General features: G+C 44.4%; 1 protein-coding gene across 5 annotated transcripts; it reads left to right on the forward strand.

The window, feature by feature from the left end:
* Positions 1 to 1256: 1256 nt before the first annotated feature.
* LOC119364767 lies at positions 1257 to 14425 on the forward strand. 5 transcript variants are annotated; one of them, XR_005175113.1, is made up of 11 exons: positions 1809 to 2054; positions 2203 to 2352; positions 2624 to 3194; positions 7905 to 7964; positions 8082 to 8136; positions 10236 to 10350; positions 10468 to 10542; positions 11422 to 11503; positions 11605 to 12430; positions 12514 to 12646; positions 13879 to 14425. XR_005175113.1 is itself a non-coding variant. In XM_037630293.1 (3 exons), the coding sequence occupies exons 1-3, from the start codon at positions 1968 to 1970 to the stop codon at positions 2849 to 2851; spliced, it is 465 nt and encodes a 154-aa protein (XP_037486190.1). In that variant the 5' UTR covers positions 1809 to 1967; the 3' UTR covers positions 2852 to 3412. The 5 variants fall into 5 exon arrangements, 1 of the variants encoding a protein (XP_037486190.1); XR_005175105.1 differs by lacking the exons at positions 7905 to 7964; positions 8082 to 8136; XR_005175124.1 differs by lacking the exons at positions 7905 to 7964; positions 8082 to 8136 and having other exon boundaries at positions 2280 to 2352.
* The last annotated feature ends 12793 nt before the right edge of the window (positions 14426 to 27218 follow it).

A 27218-nucleotide genomic window follows, 5' to 3' on the forward strand; every position in this document is an offset into this window, starting at 1 on the left:
AAACTAAAGTGATATGAGACTCACATTTTATAACTTCCCTTCTAGATCTTTCATCTTCTTAAATAGATCAATAACATAATCATTCGTTATATTGTAGAAAATATATCTTTCTCGACATAGCAAATCAGGATCACTCATGAACTCGTCACCCATTTTGTTTCGCAAAATACTCTTGACGATATTCATTGCTGAAAAGCATCTCTTCACTGATGATGTAGCAACTCGCAAAATTAGCACCAACTTGAGAAGTTGATACACCAAAGGAAAAGCAAGATGCGTTTTAGTTTCCACCAACACTTTAGCAAGATTAGCAATGCCATCCAAATTGTCAAATCTCTGGCCCGCTCGGACATTGTCAAGAAAATCCGAAGTTCATGACCGAGATCCATCAATTATGTTGAATTGAAATCATTAGGATAAAACTCAGCTAGCTTACCTGGGATGGGAAGAACTTGTAGAGTTCTACGATCTAGAGAGCGAGAGAGACACGGTGCAGATTACCTGGGATGGGGAGAACTTGTAAATTAAAGATTATGCAGTGGCGGATCGGTCGGCCGATGTCAACATTCATCAGATGAAACAGCATCGAGTTCTCCGTCGTTCGCTGCCGATTCGCTTTGTAGCTAAACATGCATAGAATCCAAACAAAAGCATGTAGAGGATAAAATCCACGTAATACCAAGGACGGAGCTCCCATGTAGCTATTGAAATTAAGTTTTGTAGCATGAGGTATCTAAATGCAGAAAAGCAAATTTGAGACGTGACCAATCAATCATTGTCCACGGACCTTTGAAGGGTCAATCGTAGATGCTCTTACTGTGGATATGGCACGCGAGGACAAAAGGGCATTCGATGAAAATGGAAACGTGACCGCTACTCGTCATAGGAGTATCGTTTTCACAGTGCAAGGCCGCGAAGTGAAAAGAATTAGGGTGAGGCGCGGGCCCCACCGCCAGGGAGGCAACCGAGCACATGCCGCCTTCGTTTCCTCCCCAAGCCGCAAAGCCCAGTTCGCGGGGCACGCACACTCTCCTCCCACTCATTGCCGCCGCTCACCAGGCGCGCCCTCTCCCAGGCCGCAGCCTCGCGGGAGCACGGTGTCGTCCGCCCGCGCGCGCCACCGCCCCGACATTGCGAGGGAACCGCCCAGGTGCGAGCCGGTCGTCCTCTCCCCGGTCGCGTCAGCCGCTCTCTCCTTCCCTCGCCCGCTTCTCACGCCCCTCCCTTGTCCCCATAGGAGCACGCACGCCGCGGCCCCGTCTCGGTCCGCCCCGCGCCGCCCCGCCCCCTTGGTCCCTGCTTCAGCGCCGGTTGGACCCCGCGAGCAAGCCGCGAGTGCCAGGGTTAGTTCATCTGTCTCCACGCTCGCCTCATCCCGTTTGGGTTCACTTTTTGCTCCGCGAGCAGCATTTGGATTTGCTCCTCATGTGCAGCGCGTCGATTCGCCGATGCATTTAGCGGGTCTCCTGCTGTGGGGTTTAAGATAAAATTGAATCTCGATTCTGAGTTCACGACTTCATGGGGGGACGAGGAGATATCTGGACACGTGCACGTAGATAGGATCACGGGAGCGAAGTACAGTGAGTGATTGACAAAAAACTACCAGTTTAGGGGTTTGCGTCTCACAGAACTACCACTTTTTTAAAAGTGGCCGAAAACTACCAAAAAAACGTAAAAAACGTGACTAAAAACTACCAGGTTGACTGAATGGTGGTTTTGACCGTTTTAACCACGATTCTGACGTGAGTGGCCCACGTGCCAGGCTGGCGGCCCGCCTAACGGCTAATGGCGCGCGCGGGGCCGTTAGAGCCGCTCGTCGGTCGCACCTGATCGGGACCAGGTCATATCCTGGCCGACCGGGCCGCTCGTCCCCACCAGCTCTCTCACTCTCCCCCGAGCTCACTCAACTCCTCTCTGCTCTCCTCTACTTCTGTTTCTTCTTCTCGCGCTCCGGCGACGCCGTGACCATGCCGTCGTGGCCGAACAGCAACAAGACGTCGGACGATGATGATGGGTACATGAGCGAGTTCAGCAGCATGCAGATGGAGTACTTTGTAAGTCATCTCAGTCTATCCTCTCCCTCTCCTGTCTGTTCTGTTCTAGGGTTAGGGTAGGGTTAGGGTTTGAAGATATTTGAGATTTTTCCATTTAAGTTGATATATGTGAGTTGTTCTTGATATAGATATGCTTTTGCTTTTGCAGCAAACTCCTGACACTGTGATAGACCCTAGTTTCTATGGGCTTGTGACTGAATCTGACAGAAGGTGCATCCTACACAGGCAGAGGGCGGGCAAGTTTGTGGCATTTGAAGGCACTGACACTGGCAGGAGATTCATAGGATGTGCTACTGAGGTAATGGACCAAGTTGGTGTGGATTTGATTAGTTTGAATTTCTGCTGTGTAGTGGAAACAGAGTGTTTAGTTGCTGTTATTCTGAATTTTCCTTAAGTCTGAAAACATTGGTATGTCTGAATACTTTACTTGTAGTAAAGAGCACTGGAAACATGTCTGAATACTGTACTTGTAGTATAGAACTAACTAGCTAGTGTAGCTTATATCATTATTGTTTATGATTTGTTATTCTGAATTTGCTTGTTCACTGTAAAATTAAATTGATTTTCAGGATGGTGTGAACTGTGGTGTTCTGGAGTGGGTAGATGCCCCCTGGCCTGTAATTCTGCAAAGGCGCTTAAGCAAGCTCTGGGATATGTATCATGAGCAGAACCTTGGTAGAGCCCAGGATAATGAGGCTCATGGGATAGAGGTTGCAAAACTGCAGAAGGAGCTTGATTCTCTGGCCAATCAGTATAGCCGGCTGGTGGATGATGTGTCCAAGTTGTTTGATTATTAGGATGGAATCAAATCTCATGACATGGATTGCATAAGCCAGGCAATCAATGAACCGAAGGAGGAGAAGAAGCAACTTGAGGAGCAGGCAAAGATTGAGCTTCAAATGGAGAAGCTTAAGCTCAAGAAAGAACAAAGGTGCATCCTTCAGAGTCAAGATGATATAATCCAAAACAGAAGGAAGGCCATGAAGGAGCTAGAGGTGGAGAAAGATCTCCTTAAAGAAGAGAAGAAGAAGCTGGAGAATGTCATTGCTGAGCTCCTTAAGGTTGGTCATGGGTGCAAGGAAAAGCTGGACAAGATAAAGGAAGTTGTGATGGAGGAGTGAAGTGGCAACTCTCTGGATGGTAAGTATATATGAGGCCTATATATATAATTGGCCTAGGAATGATCAGTCTGATGCAAATATGCCCTGATCTACTTATGAACTACCTTTGAACTACCTAAGAACTGTAATGGGTTCAGATCATTTTGGTTGGTGTGGGGGTGGTGTTTGCCCTGATCTGTACTGCCCAAATATTATCCTGATGCTGAGAACTGGTGCTAAGTTAAGTTAAGAACTAAATTATCTAAGTCTGATGTAGTTTATTTGTGTGTGTTGTATCATAAGTTCTTGCTGAGATCTGTTTACTTCATAAATTGCTTCATCACAGGTTCAGACAAATTCAGAGAAGTTTGGAAGACATCTAGTCTCCCATAGATAGCATTTAGTCTTACATAGATAGGACATGGACACTGAAATTGTTCAAAGACACTTAAACTGACAGAACTGAATCTCACTGAGATTGCAAACACCCTGATAAACTGACAGAACTAAACTGACATAACTGAATCTCACATAGATCTGGCGATAACTGAATCTGAAACTTACTGTTTCAGATTGTTAGGCCCCTGCCCTGCTATGTGACCTGACCGTCGCACCTCTTGCTTGACTTGAGTGGTAGGTGGCAGCTCTGGCACCTCCTCTTCGTCTCCATCGATGACGATGATGGGAGGAGGACGTCGGCGAGCCAGCAGTGCTAGTGGGGCGATGATCTGCAGGTCCTCGTCGGCGTTGCCCATAGTAGTTGGAGTTGCAGCTTGTGCTGGAGGGATATAGCGGTGGGCTGCCCACCGTTCCCTCTGCCCAGCATCGCCGAAGTCCGCCTCCTTCATTTCCCACAGCAACATGTCGATGGGCATGATACCCTTACCTGGGGTTGCATAGCGCTGGTCCATGCGCTGCTTCTCCTCAGTCATCGCCTTCTTCCTCACCTCTTCTGATGCATTCACGAGCCCTTGTGCGCTGCTGTATCTCATGGCAATCTTCATGTAGTCGAGGAAGAGGTCTTCGTCGCCGTGAGCCGACCCAAAAAGCATGGCAACCCAGCCCTTGCTGGTGGGGAAGGGGTTCAGCCATGGGTCTGGCGTAGAGGAAGAACCAGCCATGGATGTAGGTGGAGTGAGGTTTTCGAGAGAGAGGTAGAGTGAGCAGAGATAGAGTGAGCTGTTGGGCTACTTAAATGTTGGAGTGGAGGAAGTGCGGTGGAGTGTGACAATGGGGAAGTGGTAGATTGAGTGATGAGAAATGGTGGTAGTTGTGTTGCAATTAAAGTCTTTGTTGAAACCCAGCAACTTGGAACTTGTGTGCTCAAACAGTGGAGTAGTTGATGGTCAAACAGTGGAGTATTTCAAAAATTAGAGTGACCAAAAAATCACATTTCAGCAAAGCCCAAGTATAAACATTCAGATAAATGTAGATAGATGGATTCAGGCATAAGTTCAGACTTAAAAATATTGTGCCATGGATACATTTCTTAGAAAATAAGCATAGTCTTTATCATAGATTTTCCAACAACCCAAACATAGATAGTTCAGAAAATAAGCATAGTCTTTAACATGAGTACTCTCTTTAACATAGATTCAGGCAGCCACATTGCATCGTCTTCATCAAGGTTGGTGCATCTCCTGAACTGCATCCTTCACTGCAATCATAAAGTTCAGAAAGTTTAGAAGAAGACAAGATTCAAAGCAAGACTAAGAACAAGATTCAGGGCAATATTGAGCACAAGACAAGCAGATTCAGAAACACCACAATTTAGTCAGAAACTACCGCGTAGAACTAATCCCAATCCTGTCTTCCTTCTGCTGCAGCCAGGATCTGAGTCCATCTCTTCCTTGTTGCTTGGAATCGATGGAAAGAAGCCCTGTCTCTGGCCCACCAGATGATTAGTTCATCTGTGATGTTGGTTCCTTCTGGGAACACCTCCTTGAACTTCTTCACGTAATTCTGGTTGCGTTCCGCCATAATCATGGCAGCAATCCTCTGGCGTCGCTCCTGTGCCTGTGCTCGATGGTTGGCCCTCCTTTCAGCCCTCCTTTCAGCCCTAGCAACCTCGTCTTGTTCATCAACTACCTCTCCTAACTGTGGATCCATCAGTGGCGGCTAGGTTTTGGTCAAGGGGAATGAGGCGCAAGGATCCAGTGGTTTCTGGTGGCCTCTCTTATGTACATAGTGTGACAAGCTTGGTGGGTTAGTTAGGTCCAACACGGAAGCCCAGCATCAGGCCCATGGTACACCACAAATTTGATACAAGTACAGTGAGGTTCGGTCAGGTTCACCCAAATTCAGACATACTCATGCAAAAAAGTACAGACAGGTTCAAAACAAAGAAAAACAGGTTCTAAACTAATTCAAACAGGTTCAAAGAGAGAAGTTCTACCTTTTTATAGTGTCAGTTACCACTGGCATAGAAATAACCCCTCAATCTGCTGCTTGCAGACCTCTTCCTTTTGTTACCAGCCAAAACCTCTGAAGTTGCAGCAACAGATCTTGGTGCACTGAATTCCTTGCCTCTCCCTCCACCTGTAGGCCTACCCCTTTTTGCAGCAGGAGCTGGTGCTGATGCAGCAGCAGCTGGTGCTCTTGCACTAGGGGCTGGTGCTCTTGGAGTTTGTATTGGAGCAGATGGAGCAGGTGCATAGACCGCCCTGTTTTCCTGCATTAAAGGTCCAACTTAACTTAGATTAGACTATGTAAAAGGAAACATTGCTCTGATGCTTGATAATTACCTGGTGTTTGTTTTTCCTCATTTGCAGTTTAGGCCTAAGAGTCTTATTGCAACTTGTATACTTGTGTCCTTCCAACCCACAATTTCCACAGGTAATTGTTCCCATCCTATTGGTGTCTCTTGGGGCAGGAACTTCAAACTCTCCTTTCCTCCTTGCAGTCTGTTTTCTGCCTGCCTTTTCTTTGAACACAGGAGGTTCAATGTCTGGAGTGTTTGTGTGAGGCCAGAAATCTGGACCAGGAACAGGGTATTTAATTTCTTTGTATGTCTCCAAATAAAGTGGCTTCTTGAAAAAGTCATTGACATAGTCCTCAGGATGCAGATTTTGCTTTGTCAGTACAGATATGCCATGACTGCAAGGTACACCAGTCATGTTCCATCTCTTGCAGTCACATGTATACCCTTCCATGTCCACACAATACTATTTTTCTTTGCTAGTAACTTGCCAAATTGTTGGACCTGCTCTATCAGCCTGACAATACTTGGCATACTGCTTGTTCTCTTCTAAAATCTCTGAGTAGGTTGGTGTGATTGTCCATCTGCTAATCTGTAACTTCTTCCTAATTTGTTGCCTCTTAATCATTTGCTTGGTCCTAATCCCTTCAAACATTATCCTTATTGGTTTGGCCCTAACATCCAGTATCATCTTGTTGAAGACTTCACTTAGATTGTTCACAACTAAATCTGTTTTGCAAGTATGATCCATAGCAAACCTAGCCCAAGTAGAGACCTCAATTTTTTTGAGCCATTTCCAAGCATCCTCAGACTATGCTTTCAGCTCTGCCATGCCTAGTTCATGCCCATGTTTAGTGTAGGAGTAGCTAGCCTTGTCAATACACTTCTTTAGTTCCTGGCCTCTAAATCCAGCAGATTGAAAATTTGCATATATGTGCCTAAGGCAATACCTTTGAGGTGACTCAGGGAATACCTCATTTATTGCCTTAAGCAAGCCCTGCACATTCACAAATTATTAATACAATTGAAAAAAGTAATAACATAAATTGCTCAATGAAATTCTTCCCAACCTTTTTCCTATCAGACATGATAGTGTATGTTCCAAATTTGTTGCCACTGCCAATGCAACATCTAATTGAGTTAAAAACCAATTCCAACTTTCACCATCTTCCTTGTCAACCACACCAAAAGCTATAGGATAAATATTGTTGTTTCCATCCCTTCCTGTGGCTGCAAGAATTTGTTGTCCAGTGGTTAACTTGATGAAGCATCCATCAAGACCTATAAATGGTCTGCAGCCATTAAGGAAACCTTTCTTTGAAGCTGCTAAACAATAGAACATATACTTGAATCTAGGAGTAGGTGTTGGGTTCTCTAGATCTTCAAATGTTGTTACTATACACCTGCTACCTGGGTTTGTGTCAAGAACTGCTTGAAGATAATCCCTGAGCCTCAAGTACTGCTGCTTGTGGTCACCTTGAACTACATCAACAGCCTTCCTCCTTGCCCTATATGCCACACTTCTTGATACATCCACTGAAAACTTAGTCTTGGTCTTCTTAATTAATGCATCCACAGGAGATCTAATGTCTTCTCTCAATGCTGCCTCCACTGACCTTGACATCCACTTAGTAGTAACCTTCGTGGACTCTGCACATGCTCCACAAGTGTGCAACATATCACACTTCTTGATGCAGAATGTTTTTTCATGAGCTAACTTAGAGGCACATATATAAAAATCACATCCCTGGGTGGCTCTCTCTGAGCACCAAACAATAATCCTATCTGGGGCATTTTTGTGGTATTGAAAATTTCTCAAAGTCCTAATGTGAAAATCCCTAAGTGCATCTCTGAACTCATACACAGTGGTGAAGCACAAGCCCTTACAAAACTGTTTTACTGGTCCTTGAAGTTTGTGATCATACCATATCCTGTCTTTCAACTTCTTATTCCTTCTCTTCCTACCACTTGGTAGTTTATATGATCCTTCAGGCTCATCTTCTTCATCACTGATGCCATAGTCACCAGGGAAACATTTTTCATCTGCTTCAGGGAACCAATCTGCTTTCTCCATTTTCTCAATCTCATGGTGGGATCTACTAGTTGGACCAGGTTTTCTCACTACCTTCAGTTTCTGTACCACTGCTGTATCTTGTTTTGCAGCTTCATCTTAAGAGGAATACTCTGACTGAAAATCCACATTGTTCCCATCTGAACTTGAATTTGCAGCTTCATCATCAGAAACAAATTCAGACACATCAGTATCACCTTCAAAATGGTTAAGGTCAGCCTCTCTCTGCACCATGCTTTTCTTCAGCTCTTCCTTTCTGTCCATGCTTATATCCACCACCTTAGTGCAACTTTGTTGAGTGTTAATGCAATGTTCAGCAAAATAACTATCTCTGTTCTCATCTGCATTACATTCCTCAAGAGCTCCCACTACTCTTATGTTCAGAAACTTTTCATTATGAGAGTGTGCCAACATCTGCTGCACATCATCTTCACAACATATTTTATCTAAACCTTCTAATCCTTTCTCCTCATCAAATACATAGTACATATAATCATCAGCCACAAAGCCCTCACTCCCAATAAGAGAAATCATTGTCAAATATGATATGTCTGACTGGTATAAATTTTGAACCACAGATTCTCTGGCATTGAAATGGAACCAAATTGACCACTTTGGGTCATCAATTCTAAAAATTATAAAATGAAATACCTTTATTAACTGAATACAGGATTACTGAACCTAAGTAGGCACAATATTGAGTTTCTGTCAAACTGCTTTTTCAGTTTCTTACACAACAAAGTATGCACAATACTAACAATTTCCAAGATGACCATAACTGAATCTAACCATGCAAAAAACTAGCCTAAATTACCGATTCTCTGAATCTCTGAATCTCACAACCATGCAAAAAACTAGGTCGTACCTGCCGCCGCCAGCAGAACGAGGAAGCTTCCGCCGACCTTGAGCTCTGCTTCTTGTCGTCGACGGTGGTCGCGTCAGCGCCGACCAATCCAACCTCTGTTGCGCGCCGGCAGCGGAAGGATTAGATTCGGACTGAGAAGGCTGCTGTGCCGCGCTGCCGCCCGGAGGTATGCCTGAATCGCCGCCGGAGTTTGCATCCACAGCCGCCATGGCTGCCGACGGCTAGGGCTAGGAGCTCGGGGGAGAGTGAGAGAGCTGGTGGGGACGAGCAGCCCGGTCGGCCAGGTTATGACCTGGTCCCGACCAGGTGCGGCCGACGAGCGGCTCTAACGGCCCCGCGCGCGCGCCGTTAGCCGTTAGGCGGGCCGCCAACCTGGCACGTGGGCCACTCACGTCAGAATTGCGGTTAAAACGGTCTAAACCACCATTCACTCAACCTGGTAGTTTTTAGTCACGTTTTTACGTTTTTTTGGTAGTTTTCGGTCACTTTTAAAAAAGTGGTAGTTCTGTGGGACGCGAACCCCTAAAGTGGTAGTTTTTTGTCAATCACTCAAGTACAGTAGATACTCTAGTTCTTCATATTTTGCTTAATTAGATCAGTAAGCGTGGTAAGAATCGAGCCAGAACAGAAACGCCAGCGATTTCTTTTGCAATTAGCCGCCTGAAGTCCGTATCCTTGGCAGGATTGGTCCACTCCAATCTCTGTTCTCCCAGGAACAGAGAGCCCGAACAGAGGCTTCAGAGATTCGTGTGATGGGGAACGTGATTTGATGGATTCTTGTCATTTATTCCGCAGCGGTGTAGGTACCACGACTATTTTTTGAGCTTGCTTATGTGTGGCCACTTGCTGAATCTTGTGGGGAAGGGAAGGGGATGGATGTGTGTGGGCGTGGTCTTTCTTGTGCCCTGGGGTCCGTTGCTTTTCCTCCTTCGTGCAGGAGGTGGCCTCCCTGATGAATCCCTGCCTGCATTTATGATTCTCCATGGTATTTTTTGTTTGTGTCATCTGATTTGATGTAAAGCTGCATTCCTAGCATGCAGCATTACAAGACTTCTTATCATATACGAAAACAGTGGGGTGACTTGTGAATTTTGTGATGGATGGATGTTTCATGGGCATCCTGTGTCCGACTCAACTGCTCTTCTTCGGCTTTAGGGAGGGGTTCCCGTAACTGCTGCTGCTGTTACTGCTTTCTCCTTTGGGTTTTCTGGGTTTGTTATGATAGTGTGTTGTTCCTTTTTGGAGACTACCGTAACACATCACAACTGGCATTATCCCGAGTCTCTTGGCTAGATGGTAGGGAGAATGCTTGTATGTCGAGCTTCTTCAGTTGTACTGTGTGATGTTGACTGAACCAGAATGGGCTTGCTAGCTTATTACTCATTCTTATACCTTGAGCTAAGAATTACCTACTTCAAGCTGACTGCTGTTTCTTCTTTTTCTTCAGGAGTTCAGGGTGTACTTCTGAGTGGAGCGTGTTACTTCTGATTGAGTTGAGTTTCGTCCGCTGTATTACTGCTGTAACTTCACAGCAGCAAAGAAACAGCGTCATGGTTGAGAAGGTATCCAGTTTAAGTCCCTGTTTGAGCAGTTTGCTTCTAGAACTTTTGATTGATCATTTACATGCAAGTATGATTAAACTTTATCAGGTTCTGTAATGACAAATTAACTTGTTACAGGGATATGTACGGAGTAATGACTATGCTTCAGTTCTTGGTCATATGTATTCTGCTTAGAAGGCTATCACTCGCAAGGTAAACATAGAGTTACTGTTTCTATCGTGTGCAAAATACATCCAGCTCCTATACTGTCATTCATTCCCTATGTGTGTTGACTGGCAAACTTTCTAGAGTCTCCGTATCTTTAAGTTTGGTCCTTATATTTAAAAGTTCTAAAATCAGAGAACTACAGAGATAAGCAAAAAGAAACTCCCCCAATAGGGATGATTGATAGTCATTACTGGTTCATCCTCATGCTTTGTTGGAAGCACAGACAAGTTTTGAACATCTCTATTAATCAATCTTCGGATCTGTTGTACAGCATAAACAAGCCATTAGACTTGAAGCCTTGAACATCTAGTTACAATCTAATGTGAAAGATCTGTTTGTCACAAAACTGAATTTGCCCATTTGTGGAGTTAAAGTAGTGCATTGTAGGTTTGGGATATACTCCGTCCCAAAATAAGTGTCTCAACTTTAGTACAAAGTTGAGACATTTATTTTGGGACGGAGGGAGTAGCATTTTTGTTCAAATGCCTTTAAGGAATTAGATGTCAAATCATTATTTTAAGCCCTTAATTGTGAGTAAAGTTAAACACGGTTAGCTGGCTTGAGTGAGTGTTGAGTCTTTTTTTGTTTATTCTATCTATATGAAATCAAATAGAGTTTCATATTTTCTTATTTCTGCTTTAATATGGGCCGATTATAAACTGATATAGATGTCGTTCTTGATCAAACTCATGCTGCTGTGTAGTGTCTTTTCTTTTTAACTATGTTAAAAAAGAAGTATTCATTGTACTTCTGGCCTTAGCATTCATTTTGGGGGTTTTACTATTTATTCTCAGATGTTATGGCTTTTGTTTATGACTTTTTATTTACTGTCACGCTAAGCAAGGTTGCTGTTTGTTCCTACAGCTTCCTTTGATCTCATTACTTAGAATCACCACCTCCTCTTCTGTATCCTGACGCAGGGTTGACCGTGGGTGTCTAATACAAGGTAGTATGCTCCCTGGACTTCCTCACTTCTGTTCTTTTTGTTTGCATTGTACCAAACTGTAAACTGTACTTAAAAAATCCTTTTCTTTTTCTCATTGCTAGATGGCTGCTCCGCCAAATGCATTTTCGAGCGAGTTACAGAAGTGGATCTACAACCGTTCTGTAGGCTCTATATTTTTCATCACTATCGGACCAAAAGCATCTGCAATTAATGCACTTATAGCTCTTATGAACAAAGTAGAGACTGTTCCTGCAGAAAAAAGAGCTGCGGAGTTAGACCTCCGAGGACAAAATTGCACAGGCGTTGTAGTGGAGGAGGCAGATGATCATCTTAAGATCTTAACATGTGCCCATCTTATGCAACACGTATTCAAGAGTTCAGAACCCCTTTCGCTTAAAGATGCTTGTTCGCTTTTTTCTGTAAGAGTGTTGTGTGATCATTACGAGCAGAGCTTCCGCGGGCAAAGCAGGATAAGAGCAAGAGTTTATGCACCAGCTTCCATGATTGGCATCGATTGCGAGAAAGACCTGCTTCTTCTTCATGTATACCGACCAGATATTAAGAATTTGGGCAGAAGATGTACCAACAGTCATCAGGGCTTGATTCTTAGTCCAACTCCTCCAGAAGCTTTCGACAAGTGCGCAATGATTTCATGGCCTCCTGGCCTACCTCGAACAGCTGTTGAAGGATCAATTTCTCACCCTTCAAGAACAGTCCGTGACTTGGAACTTGTGAACACTGTTGGATACACAATGAACCTCACTCAAGTAGTAATAGCAATTGAAAAAGGAAGCTCAGGTGCTCCGTTGTTAGATGGTAATGGGAGAATAATTGGATTGTTGCATGGCGGTTTTGGAGGGCAGTTTACATACTTTATCTCCCATGCTGATATCGGATGTTTTCTGAGGCGACATCACGTGGTACATGGTATGTTATCACATATGTTTTTTTACTTGTTTGTGTTGTTACTATTTGTAAATATGCCTTACGAAAGCATAAATAACATGCAGGGATATGAGGTGTTATTTGATCATCCTACAGCCCTTGTTCCCTCCCGATCTCTTGTTGTTATCCCATCCACAATTGCTGCTCGAACTGCTGTTAAACAACAGAGTCAGGTTCATTAGTGCTGCTCTGTTACCGGTAAGGAACCAACCATAGCATGATGTTGCTAGAGTTTGTTTGTTCTTGATGTTAATATCTGGTGTGGAACAGTAAGAATGGATTGATTGTATGGTTTTCTGCTTCAGATTACTTTCTGTTATTGTAGTTGTGAAAACTGATAGTAATTCAAAATTTGCCTCAAAATACCATTCAGAATACTGTGATTTATTCTGCGCAAAATGCCATTCATAATTTACTTCTGGTCCGGGGAAGGGGAACCTTGGCGCAGTGATAAAGCTGCTGCCTTGTGACCATGAGGTCACGGGTTCAAATCCTGAAAACAGCCTCTTACAGAAATGTAGGGAAAGGCTGCGTACAATAGACCCAAAGTGGTCAGACCCTTCCCCGGACCCTGCGCAAGCGGGAGCTACATGCACCGGGCTGCCCTTTTTTTTTTACTTCCTGTCTATGCAAGCCTCAAAATGTGATATGGAATACCATAGTTTACTCTCTTGTCCCCTCACCTTAGAGTTTAGTTTCCTTTTCGTGGTCTGTGCTAGTAAATGGTGATTCCTATCCTGGTTAAAGTAATACGGAGTGCTCTGTGATCAGTTATTCTAACTAGATGCTGGGGCGCGTCCAGTTGTTTTTATGACCTAAGTTGATCTGTGTAAATAATAAATCTATGAACAGCAAAATCAGCTGCAACCACTTGTAAAATATAACGGGAGTATGGGATACAGCCAGAGTTATTCCTTTCCTTCTTTTAAGCTTCCTCCTGACCAGAGCAGCACAGAAACCCAACACAACATACAAGTGGCCCTAGATATGACCAAATTGCCTACGCGTGGTGACATAGCTCAGCGTACGCAACGTGGTGCCCAGTAGGTGCACAATCAACACCACTTGGACAGCCTAGTTAACGCCCTTGTTCGGTCCTTAATTGTTTTAATTTGCTCTTTTTGTACGTTGTGAGTTGGTGGACTTGTGAAGAACAATTTACAAGAATGCGGTAACCGTCTGAAGTATTGTACTGTACATCCTAAGGATGTGAATGATACCTTTTGTTGTGGACAAACTGTATGAACACTTGGCTGCAGATGGTTTATCCATTCACTTATTTAGTTAGAAATTTGATAGGAATGGGAAAACAGTGTAAGATACTAAGATCAAAGGTTAATTGTCAATTTTCTTTGTCCATCGACGTAATCTGCTGTTGATTTAAATTTCAGTTGAATTCCAGTCTGTCATTTAACCTTGTTTTATTGTAGTTTATGTGACAGCAATGTCGATTCAGCTGCTGCGTTACGAAGTGCTGATTACAAATGGAGAGACTACGCGACAACTCTGTACTGAAATCGGCAAACACTTGTTGTTCCATCTCTTAGGCTTTATCACAGTTCCCCCGCCCAAAAGAAGTCTTCATCAGAGTTGAGAATTTTTTGAGGTCTACCAGCTGAAAACAATCTGTGAGCATACACTATGTGATGTTGCTCTCTGGTCTAAAATGTAAACTCAGTACTGCCTCTCTGTTCCCAGCAAACTTGGGCATCAATGTTATTTCGCTTCAGATCTGATTTCCTGCAGAGTGCAGTTCTTTTTGCTGATTTTCATCCGAATAACATATGTGTTGGTACTGACTTGCTTCTTGGAATGAACTAGTATCTTCATAAGATTGTTGAGTTCGTTCGAAGATTGTTGCACACAAATTAGTGCCAGCAGCAGGGAGCTGATGCTGAATACTAAGTGTGCTGTTCAAGCTGATCCGCCACGTAGGCCATGTTCAACAAGAATGTATACCTGCAGCTTTCTGAACCATATTTTTTGGCAGAACACGTACATTGTTGTACGGAGTATCTTGAAAAACTGCAACCGCTGAGTGAGGCGTACTGGAGCTTGGGCTTCAGAGCTGTGTTTTCTTTATTTTATTTTTTCAAAATTCCCGTTTTGAAGTGTCAAAATATAAAATCCATATGTATATATGGATGTATTCTATGTGTGCATAGATTTATTTTCATGATGGAATGATTTAAGATGTGAGCTAAAAATAATTGTGTGGATTTTAGTACTCTATAAACAGTGATGTGCTGAAGTGACACGAATTTAATTTTTTAGCTTACATCTTAAATAATTTCATCTTAAAAATTATACACATGTAGAATACTTCCTCTGTTCCCAAATATAAGTCTTTTTAAACATTTCAAATGGAATACAACATACAGATGTATGTAGAATATTTTATTGTGTAGATTCACCCATTTTGCTCCGTATGTAGTCACTTGTTGGAATCTCTAGAAAGACTTATACTATGTATTTGGGAACGGAGGGAGTACATTAGTATGTTGGTGCAACTGTCTTTGGGATTTTTAAAAATTAAAAAAATATCTTTTGTTTTTTTCTTCCAGAAAACAAGTTCTATGGAGCCAGAGCTCCAAACAAACTTTTCAGCAATAGTGTCTTATACTCGCTCCGTTTCAAATTACTCGTTGCAGAAATGAATGTATCTAGAATTAAAATACATCTAGATACATCCATACATGCGACAAGTAATTTGGAACGGAAGGAGTATTAAGGAAGCGCTAGGGATAGGAAGTGTTTCCCTTACCTACAAGGCTACAATATCAGCAAGATGGTGAGAACAGACGAGGGGCTTCACAATGAGCGTAGACGTGCAGATGTATTCACATGCAAGGAGGGACGTTGCTGCATGGCATTCGGCTGTGCACCATAGTTTAATGATGGATTAGTCTAAGGCGTCGGATCATACAGGATATGGGTGGCGGCCAGTATAGCATCTCTGATGGAAATAATTACACAGTCGACAGTATATCTTTGTACATAGGCTGTTGAAGACTAGCCAGATTTGTTTGTACTCCCTCCGTTCCTAAATACTCCCTCCGTTCTTAAATATTTGTCTTTCTAAAGATTTCAACAAATGACTACATATGGAGCAAAATGAGTGAATCCAACTCTAAAATATGTTTATATACATCTGTATGTGATAGTCCATTTGGAATCTCTAAAAAGACAAATATTTAGGAACGGAGGGAGTATAAGTCTTTCTAGAGATTCTAACAAATGACTACATGCGGAGTAAAATGAGTGAATCTACACTTTAAAATATGTCTACATACATCCGTATGTTGTTGTCCATTTAAAATATCTAAAAAGACTTACATTTAGGAACGGAGGAAGTAGATGTGAGTGATGTATGCAGCAAAGGATAATTTCATCCAAATGTATCACAATTATATTTATTAATCCAAAATGGAATTAATTATAGTGCACATAAATCACTCTTCTTTTTTGTTTAAACATGTTATGGTCAGAACATCATGGATGATATTTTCGTCTTGACTCCAAAAGTCCAAACCACATTTATCGCAATCATCTTTAGTAATCCAAAATAACTAGTATTATGTTACACATAAATCATTTTCTTTACACTGTCAAAACACGACACGCGCGCAACGGAGGAGGAACACATATGTACCACTTCTCCTTTCAAGTTCCAATAGCATATGAAAGAGAAACTCTTATAAAGTTGTCTCAACTCTTCTCCATAGCTGGTATTGTATTAAATTTGCAACCGTGTCATGACACCTAGGCCCATATATAATTCAACAAAGGACACCGACCCCGCAAGTGGTGAAGGTAAGTGGGAAAATAGCAGAAAGGGGAGTAAGGGGATGAGATGCTGAACATAAAGTGGAAGAAACATCTGGGCGGCGGCATGCGTAACATGCTCTAGAACCAATAGTGCATGCACGTTCATTAGATTTTGGAAAAACAATACTGGTAGATTTAGACCTGGTTGAAAACTAACCACATTTTGAACAGTTTGATTCTGGTAAATATGAAATATGAATCTGCCCTGCTATAGGAAATAATATAATTTGAAGAACATTGTTGTCTCCCAATCTCATTTGAATTCAGTTTGCAAGGGAAAAAATTCGAGACAGATGTAGGCACAAGTGATGCCAACGACTTGACCAACCGGGGAGGTGGACACTGTATCGAGCTGAAAAACCTTGTTCCTGGCAGGTTGGGACGAGAGTACGTCAATGGTGTATCATGTTTTTATGCCTGCAATTGCGTGACTTTCAGGACCCCCCTGCACGTACCATTTTTCCCAAGTAGACCATGCATGTAATATAACTACTGAATATTTTAGGACGCCGACAAGTCCTGAACATTCGGGATTCAGCTGTGGCAAATTGAACGTTTTTCGTGACAATTTATATACGTTAGGGATGACAAGTTTAGTTGGTAAGCATGGCAATTTCACCCTCGGTTTGTATTTTGCCAAGTACTCCCTCCGTAAACTAATATAAGAACTTTTAGATTACTACTTTACTGATCTAAACGCTCTTATATTAGTTTACAAAGGGAGTAATTGTCATGTTCTCAACTAAACTTGTCATCCTCACGTCAGCTAAAGTTGCCAAAGAAAACGTTTGATTTGCCATGAGCAAATCCCAAACATTCCGGATTTATCATTTCCAAAATTTGAAGGGCACAAAGCTGGGAAATCTAGCCGCTATGCCCCTGAAACGTGACAAACATGATTGGCAATATTTCTCATTGCTTGGAAACAAAATGTTCCTGTAAATGTTTACATAAGCTAAATTTGAGTTAAGTGTGGCCTGCTATAGAGTTTTCAGTTAAATGCACCAAACTACTATCAGAGAGGGTTCCCGGAAGTTATGACATTTGCACCTTTTTTCCTTATGGATAAACAGAGAGCTTTATCACTCATTTGGCAAGTACAGTCAGCCGTTTGGCCTCTGCTCTAGTTCAGCTGGAGAGGACCATGTATCCAGTTCATCACTTCAGAAATGTGCATAGTCATGAGAGCTAGTTCCCGTTTTCATGCAAAGGAGGAACATTGGAGGCCACTTGCCTACACCAGTTCTCCCATACAAGTGTAGATATGAAATACATTTAGCAGAAACTTGCATGTTTCATTCACCAGGACCATGTCTGCCCTCAACTCCCTGACACCACATTTAGCAGTCACCCTATTGATTGTGATGTCTTCCTGGACTCGCTCGCTTGCTCAAGTCACACGGATCAAGTCTTTTCTCCAAAAGGATAGTAACCTGTGTAAGACATGTGTTAGACAAAATGTTTTGCATGCTTTTACTCACCAAAATAGTGATAATTTAAACACCTATGACATCGCTTTTTCTCACTTGACACATTTGCCATTAGTTCTCACCGTGCTCTGCTTTTGCCATTGCACACCTTCACGGCCAGACCCGGCTAAGTGCTTTTCTCTTCCAAAAGTACCCTCTCAGTCACTGGCTGGTGGGGCTTGAGTGCTTGACCCATGAAGTCACCACATTTTAGCCCCATGAGTCCCCCAACTCTCAATTCCACTCTCCAACTCTGCACCAAATCCTTCCAGATGATTTGAACCCATCAATTCCTCCAAATATTTCCTCCAAACCAACACCAAGTCAGCACCCCTTCACTCCTCCGCGCCGCAGTTGGGAGATGGATTGGTTGGTAGTCAGCTGATGGAATGCGGCGGCAACAATCCAGTATCGATTCCAGAAGGACATACGATGATGCTAGACGATTTGTTTTTTCTTCTTTTCCTATTTCATGCCATGGATGATGCTTTGTGGGTTGCCACATCATGATTGTAAAGTACTTACATTGTGATTCCACTGTAAAGCTTCACACTTCAAAATTAATAGATGTTGGTAGACGATGGTCTCCTTATCGTTTTCACTTACTGTTTAAGCCCCCCCCCTCCCCACACCCGCACACACACACAAACCTCTACTATCATGTGCGACTGTTGTGGAGAAGCACACAGAGAGAAGTCATGATCTAGATTATGTGTCTGAGGGAAGTGGTTACAAATTTATTTATTTTATTTGTTTGAACAGTCACCGGGATAGCTGCAAACAGAAATGGAGTAGGCATCTTGATTAACAAGAGCCTTAAGTATGGAGTGGTAGACGTCAACAGGGGTGGCGACCGGATTATTCTGGTCAAGCTGGTAGATGGGGACTTAGTTCTCAATGTTATCAGCACATATGCCACAATAAGAACACCAAGAGGGAGTTCTGGGAAGGCCCGGAGGACATGGTTAGGAATGTACCTATTGGCGAGAAGCTCTTCATAGGAGATCTCAATGGCCACGTGGGTACATTTAACACAGGTTTTAAAGGGGTGCATGGGGGCTTTGTCTATGGCAGCAAGAATCAAGAAGGAGAAGATGTCTTAAGCTTTGCTCTAGCCTACGACATGATCGTAAGTAACACCCTCTTTAAAAAGAGAGAATCACATCTAGTGACTTTTAGTAGTGGTCAACACTAAGATAAGATAGGCGTGTTTGACTGGATTGTAAGATGATGATACCTAGAGTGTTGTCCCGTAGCATAAGCTTGTGGTGGCTGACTTCCGCTTTCGGATCCGTGTCCAGCAGGATAAGCGCGTCAAAGTACCTACAACAAAGTGGTGGAAGCTAGGGGGGGGGGGGACTCAGGCTTTCAAGGAGAGGGTCATTAAGGAGGGCCCTTGGGAGGAAGGAGGAGATACAGACAATATGTTGATGAAGATGGCGACTTGCATTCGTAAGGTGGCTTCAGAGGAGTTAGAAGTGTCCATGGGAAGTAGAAGCGAAGCTAAACATACCTAGTGGTGGAACTATGATGTCCAGAAGGCTATTAAGGAGAAGAAAGATTGTTTCAAACGCCTACACCTGGATAGGAGTGCAGACAACATAGAGAAGTATAAGGTGGCAAAGAATGCCGCAAAGCAAGCTATGAGTGAAGCAAGGGGTCGGGCATATGAGGACCTCTACCAGCACTTAGACACGAAGGAAGGCGAAAGGGACATCTATAAGATGGCCAAGATTCGAGAGAGAAAGACGAGGGATGTCGTCCAAGTCAAATGCATCAAGGGTGGAGCAGATCAGCTCCTGGTGAAGGACGAGGAGATTAAGCTTAAATGGCGGGAGTACTTCGACAAGCTATTCAATGGAGAGAATGAGAGCTCTATCATTGAACTGGACGACTCCTTTGATGATACTAGCAGGTGTTTTGTGCGGCGAATCCAAGAGTCTAAGGTCAAGGAGGCTTTAAAAGGGATGAAAGGATGCAAGGCGATGGGCCCTGATTGTATCCCCATTGAGGTGTGGAGAGGCCTCAGAGACATAGCGATAGTATGGCTAACTAAGCTTTTCAACCTCATTTTTCGGGCAAACAAGATGCCAAAAGAATGGAGGCAGAGTATATTAGTACCAATCTTCAAAACAAGGCGAGTGTTCAAAGTTGTACTAATTACCATGGAATTAAGCTAATGAGCCATACAATGAAGCTATGGAAGAGTCATTGAGCACCACTTCAGAAGAACGAAAAGCGTGACCAAAAATCAATTTTATTTCATGCCTGGGAGAAAGACCATGGAAGCCATCTTCTTGGTACGACAACTTATGGAGAGATATAGGGAGCAAAAGGACCTACATATGGTGTTCATTGACTTGGAGAAGACCTACAATAAGATACCACGGAATGACATGTGGTGGGCCAGAAACACAAAGTCCCAACAAAGTACATTACCCTCATCAAGGACATGTACGATAATGTTGTGGCAAGTGTTTGAACAAGATGACTTCCCAATTAAAATAGGACTGCACCAAGGGTTAGCCTTGAGCCGTTATCTTCTTGCTTTGGTGATGGATGAGCTCACAAGGGATATACAAGGAGATACCTCATGATGTATGCTCTTTGCGGACGATGTGGTGCTAGTCGATGATAGTTAGATGGGGGTCATTAGAAAGTTAGATCTATGAAGACAAACCTTGGACTCAAAAGGTTCTAGGCTTAGTAGAAGTAAAACCGAATACATGAGGTGCGGTTTCAGTATTATTAGGCACGAGGAGGAGGTTAGCCTTGATAGGCAAGTGGTACCTCAAAAGGACACCTTTCGATATTTGGAGTCAATGCTGCAAAACGATGGTGATACCAATGAATATGTGAGTTATGAATCAAAGCCGGATTGATGAAGTGGCGCCAAACTTCTGCCGTTCTCTGACAAGAGAGTACCACAAAAGGTATACGGCAGGTTCTATAGGACAGCGATTTGACCCGCAATGTTGTATTGTGCTGAGTGTTGCCGACTAAAAGGCGACATGTTCAACTGTAGCGAAGATGTGCATGTTGAGATGGATGTGTAGCCACACAAGGATCGGGTCCAGAATGATGATATACAGGATAGAGTTGGGGTAGCACCGATTGAAGAGAAGCATGTCCAACATCGTCTGAGATGGTTTGGGCATATTCAGCCAGGCCTTCAGAAGGCCTTCAGAAGCTCTAGTGCATAAAGGACAGCTAAAGCGTGATAATGTCAAGAGAGGTCGGGGTAGACCAAACTTGACATGGGAGGAGTCCGTGAAGGTCTGACTGACTGGAATATCACCAAAGAACTAGCCATGGATAGGGGTGCATGGAAACTAACTATCCATATGCCAGAACTATGAGTTGGTTGCAAGATCTAATGGGTTTCAGCTCTACCTTACCCCAACTTGTTTGGAACTAATGGCTTTGTTGTTTTTTTAGAACAGTCATCGTGGGAGAGCTCCCTACCTGAATTTGATCTCATTCAAAGAAAAAATCAATCCGGTTTATAAGGGCAACCGAATCAAAAACCTAAACAAGTTAACCATGTTTATGAGGGAAACCGGACCAAAACCATACAAGACCAAAATTGAGGCTGTCGTACCCCCTCGTCTCGCTCCCGTACCCCCTCGTCTCATTCCCTCCAGGGCGAGCGGGGGGGGGGGGAGCCCCCCAACCGCCGCACCCTCCCTACCTCTCCTCCGCCTCGTCGTCCCCAGAGACGCGCGTCGGCTAGGCCCAGGCGCCGCCAGTGATGGTGACAGCGGGGATCTGGGCTACAACCCCGCGGTCTGGAGGGATTGCGACGCGAGATCGCCCTTCCGTCTTCGTCTTTCCCGGCGGTTCGGCGCTGCTCCAGCGGCTTCGTAGGGAGAGCGGATCCGGAGGGGATCTTCCCAATTGGCAGTGCTAAATCCCCGGAGCAACGATTCTGGTCATGGCGGCGTCGTCCCCTCTGTCGGGATGACGAGCCAGGTGGTGGGTCCTTGTGGCAGCGTCGGTGGTGGCGGATCTTGGGATCCCGCTCCCGAGGACATTGCGGGACACGCGTGACGGCCGGAGCTTCCTCCGTCATCGACAGCGCTGGATGCGGGATCGCGGCGGCTATTGCCGTTGTATGGGCGACGACAACGGCTGACGCGACGGTGGGTGCTCCCTGTAGTGCTTGGAATCGGGGCGGCGGCCCCTCTTCATCGACGGCGACAGACTCCGGGGTTGTGTGGGCGATTCAAAGTCTGGATCTAGAGGTGGCGACGGCCTTTTCAAGGCTGTGGCGGTATGGGACGTCCCCTCCATCAACAGATCGGGTTCGATGCGGCTCGGCAGGTGACACATGCGCCTCTTTCGGAGTTGTCGGGCAGTGCATGTCGCCGGCGCGTGAAGCCACCGGTGGATGCTACGCACGACGTCTTATTCAGAGACGTCAAATCATGCCTACTACCGACAGGTGATGCACAGTGGCTTTGGCGGAGGTGTCATGTTTAGCCTGTTGCTGTTAGATCGAAGGTGGTGCGACAGTAGCGGGAGGCAGGCGGTATGGGACGTCTTTGTCTTCCGTTGTCTTCTCCAAAGGTATCCGGATATCGAGGCGTCGGTAGACGGATAAGGGCGGATGGTACAGACGGCTTCAACGATGAGTTTATGCACTCCGATGGAAGCACACGATCTCTAATCGGGCTATGTCGACGCGTGCCTGCGTTGTGTCCTTGTTGAAGGTGGTGGATTGAAGCTTGGCTTTGGGGATGAGAATCCGGAGTTCATCCTTGTGGTCGACTCGCCATCTTCGGCGTACGTGCTACAATTCCTTCTTGAAGGCGTAGCCTAGAAGTTGTGTATTTTTGTTTCTGATGTGTCTTGTAACATAGGGTTTGTGGTTATCTAGGGGAGTTACTGTCGCGAGGTATACGGCCTTAGGATTTGTTTTCCGCTTTATTTCTGGGTCAAGGTTGTTCGGGTGCTGGATTTTGCACTATTAATAATATATGGCTGCATACATCTTTCTGATGCAGAGGCTGGGGGTTATCCTCCTTTTCAAAAAAAAACAAGGGGAAAGGAAGAAGAGAAAAATGCACACCTAGGAGAAGGCACGACCTAGCTAGCAGACAGAAGGACCATCATGAGGGACACGAGTATATGTGGGGAGCCGTCGAGGGATCACAATACCAAAACTTTGCAAACAGCCTAACACACAGCACCGGCGTGCGTATCGAACCCCAGGGCGCAATAGAGGAGCCTCCACGATCAACGAATGCCATAGTTGAACAAGAACCTTGACTGCAAGCTCCGCCACATGAAGCCGGAACGATTAGCAAGTTGGGGAGGCATCATTGTGCCATCATTGAGCAAAGATGAATGGAGACCACCATGGGAGGGTCTTGAACATGCACAACAAGACGACGCACCACATGAACACCACCAAAGACAGACAAATGAGGCAGAGATGGCAGCTCCACAGCACCAAGCGTGATGTTGCCAGACCCCAAGACACACCACTGTCAACCCCAAGTCGGTCGCACCACCACCACCGACATCCCCGTAGCAAGCAGCTACCCAACACAACAATCGAGCCGACTTCTAGATGATGCCTTCAAGACAGGCTGTGATGCAGATTGCGCCACCATTGGTTGTTCAGGGCAAACCTGGAACCAAGGTTTCCCCCTAAGTCGCAAAGAGGATGGCAAAAACAACATACAATGACGCCTTCAAGAAGGTTCACGGTGCCCATGGGCGTCGTCGTCATTTGCTCTGGTCTGAGCTTTCACCGAGTTGAGCACACACATCCAGAGCATCGATTGAACTAGGTAGATTGCTCACTTGCACCATGACAAGCATTGGGTCACCACAGCCCCATCGCCACATATTCCCGAGTCAAACAACCGCCGGCTAGATCCAGCCGACCAACGCCATGGTAGCCAGATCTGGCAAAAGTCCAGGCCCGAGCCACCATTGATGCCAGATCTAGGCGGCGGTTGGCCTAGAAGCCCTTCACCTCCGGTTGGCGAGCACAGGCCAACAACAGCCAAGCACCACAACCACCAAGTCACTAGGCAACCACCACCAACCTCCCATCGCTCCCGAGCACTATCCATTGTGCGCCAGACGATCGAAGACGTGCAGATCTGTCCCATCCCAGCCGCTGCCATCCACGCATCCATCCGGGCCGCTGGCATCCTCACCGCACTTGCATGAGGCGGGGATATGCAAACCGCACGCGCTAACCACCATGGACTGAAACGCCACGATGGGGCTCGCAACAGCACCCCGCACGATGAGCACCTAAAGGTCATTGCATGGGCACAACTCCATCATGCCAACATCGTTGTCCTCCCACCGTCCCCGGGCTCTAGTGACATGCGCGGAGGAGCGCGCCGCCGCCTGCTGTTGTGCGAGCCCCTGGTCGATGACTAGCCTCCCTGGGACTTCAGAGCCCCTCTGTCATCGGATTCGTGCGGGCTTTGCCCGGCGGAGGCCATGGGGTAGCAGCGAGGGGAGTTGAAGCAAGTGATGGGGGTCTAGCGCGGGTGGGGATGTGCTGTCACCCGTGTCGCCCTAGGAAGGACGACGCATGGGGCCGTCGTCGAGTCCGAGAAAAGTCCAAGGTCCATTCCAAGTGGGTTGCGAATTTATGATGCAAATGATGAGTCAGAGGACATAGAAATGGATTGCGCGGATGACTTTGGTTTGGTGGTAGTTCAAGGTTGTAATATGGACTTCTCTCAAGATAGTTTTACTTTTCAGGTATAATATTTCATAGTTGGGTCTTCATGTTTAACATCTGAATCATATCTGGTAATAATTCATTTGTCTCGTTATTTGCAGGTTTAGGTGAACCCCAGACTCACATTAGCCCTAGTGCTCAAAGAAGTGAAAGGCTGAGGCTAGCTACAACAAAATGGATTGCTGATGCAACTTTGGACTGGTCAAAAAATGATTCTTCTCTTGGAGGTACAACTTTGCAGAAGAAACTCGAAGAGAAGTACCATATCAAAGTTCCAGATCACAGAGTGTTCTATTGCAAGGAGATGGAACTGGATGGGATATATGGGGAGTGGAAAGATAGTTTCCACTTGCTATACACACTTGAGAGTGAGATCAGTGCTTGATATGGTTCATTTCAGTGCTCTTTCTCTTGGTATGGTTCACCACATGCCTATGATCGTTCTCTCCCAATATAGGTTTTGTATCGGTATAGCTGAAGTCTGTCACTTAACTGAAGTTGCAGAGTGGTAGGTGGGCGTGCAGTCTATGCATTTCATATCAGTGGCATTAGTTCCTTTTCATTCTATAGATAGATAGATGGGCGGAACACTTCTTTTAGATTCTATTCTAGAACAAACTCTTCTGTTAGCTTTGCACTCTAGTCTTTTTGAGCAAGGAATCAGGCTCACGAATCAAAAGGAGGTTGCTCAGAAGAGATAGATGCATCCAACCTCTATTGTTTTTGCGTGGAAACTTTTTTGTTACGACAGTGACTATGAATTCCCAATCTTCTCCAACAGAACTCCCTCACTGAGTAAGCAGTCAGCATTCCTAGTATGATCCACTCATTCTACACCAAGAGATTGTTTGTGTCAACGAAACCATGTTGGAACAATCTCTTAAGAGGGTTTAGACCACAGATTTCTGTAGAATCAACTGCTCAAACAGGTAAATTTGGAAGACAATTTCGCGGCTGCTTGTGGTATTGATGGCCAAAATTGGTTGTACCCAGTAGCCTATGGTGTTATGGATGCAGAATTCACTGAGACCTGGACTTCGTTCATAGAGATACTACAACAAGTCACTGGTCGTCCAGCTGATCTAGTCATTCACACATATGGATGCAAGAGGCTAAAGAGTGCATCCAATAGCGTCTTTGTCGGAGTGCAGCACAAAGAGTGCATGAGGCACCTCTCTACTTATGTTTTGAAGAAGTCCAAAGGGCCTTTGTTTGATGATAACTTATGAGACAAATTAGTGGTCATACTTAACTTCCTATGATACATGCTTGATTTTGCAGTGCACATACTTAACTCCCTATAAAGCATATTGGCTACATTGAGAAAATCTGTGCAAAACCTAAAGTGAAGAAATACTTAGATGAACACCACTCAAAATTATGGCAGAAGGTCAATACATTCTAGGAGAGTTCTTCAACAGTAAGGTCAGGGAATTAGAAGGCCTGCCCATTCTTGATTCTTTGGATGCCACTAGGCAGCAATTAATGGAGAAAATTGACCGCATGCAAGGATTGCAACCAAGAAATTTGAAGATCATACAATTCTCCCATCGATTTAGAAGGACCTTAATCAAAAGAAGTACAAGTCTAAAGCTAAAGATTGGTCAGAAGCAAAAGTTTGGAGGTAGAAGCATATGCAATATATACTATTGCCATGTAAAAATGTTGGTTCCAGATGTGTAACTGCGAGCATGTAGTTGTAATGTTCTTTTAAACTTATAATGACAATTATGCAGTTCTGATGCTTTTGGAACACTTGCAATGTCAATTATGCAGTTCTGATGCTTTTGGAACACTTGCAATGTCAATTATGCAGTCCTCATATGATGCTTTGGAAAAAGTTGTAATGACAGTTACAGAGTCCTGATGCTTTTGAAAGTAGAGACTTGTGAGACCCGATGCTTGAAATGGCAAGTGCTCATACCTGCATCTTCGACGTGAGGTGTGTGCACTGAGATGGTTTTTGTGTGCTACGTCTGCCTAAGGGTATTTTTCATCTTTACACAACGCCCAACTACATGATGATGTCAAAGAGAGGTCGGGGTACACCGAACTTGACATGGGAGGAGTCCGTAAAGAGAGATCTGAAGGACTGGAGTATCACCAAAGAACTAGCCATGGACACGGATGCGTGGAAGCTTGCTATCCATGTGCTACAACCATGAGTTGGTTGTGAGATCTTATGGGTTTCAGCTCTAGCCTACCCCAACTTATTTGGGACTATATAAACATAAAAAGAAAAAGGTTTTGTTGTTGTTGTTGACACAACGCCCAACTACATCAAATTAGGGCTGACCGAACAGTGACGGCATGTGGTGCCAAAAGTAGGGCACATGGCGGGAGTAACTGATGGCAAATGTATATTCCAAGAAAATGGCATAATGCATGTCTTGAGCGGAGATTAGTGGCACAAATGTGAATTTCCCACTACAAAACGAAGGAACTTGGTTGGCGAAGGATGCATACCTCCTCTCACAATGACTTCTGCGTCATCAAATACTTTTACAGCTAATGTTTTACTTCTCCAAAGACTTCTGCGAATATGAAATACCCGATCCTATACAGTAAAAAATTGCATATTCTTAGTGCTAACATACGCCACAAACAGAAGAGATCAAACAAAAAAACATAATTGAGACATACAGGTAAACTCACCTCAATATCCACCTCAGAATTAAGACCACTTGATCCTTCCACATACTTACTCAGCAACATGTTCTCTAGCTAACAACGCCAACAATAAATAGCAAAAATTAAC

Source organism: Triticum dicoccoides, chromosome 1A (assembly GCF_002162155.2).
Source record: "Triticum dicoccoides isolate Atlit2015 ecotype Zavitan chromosome 1A, WEW_v2.0, whole genome shotgun sequence".
NCBI classification, from domain to species: domain Eukaryota; kingdom Viridiplantae; phylum Streptophyta; class Magnoliopsida; order Poales; family Poaceae; genus Triticum; species Triticum dicoccoides.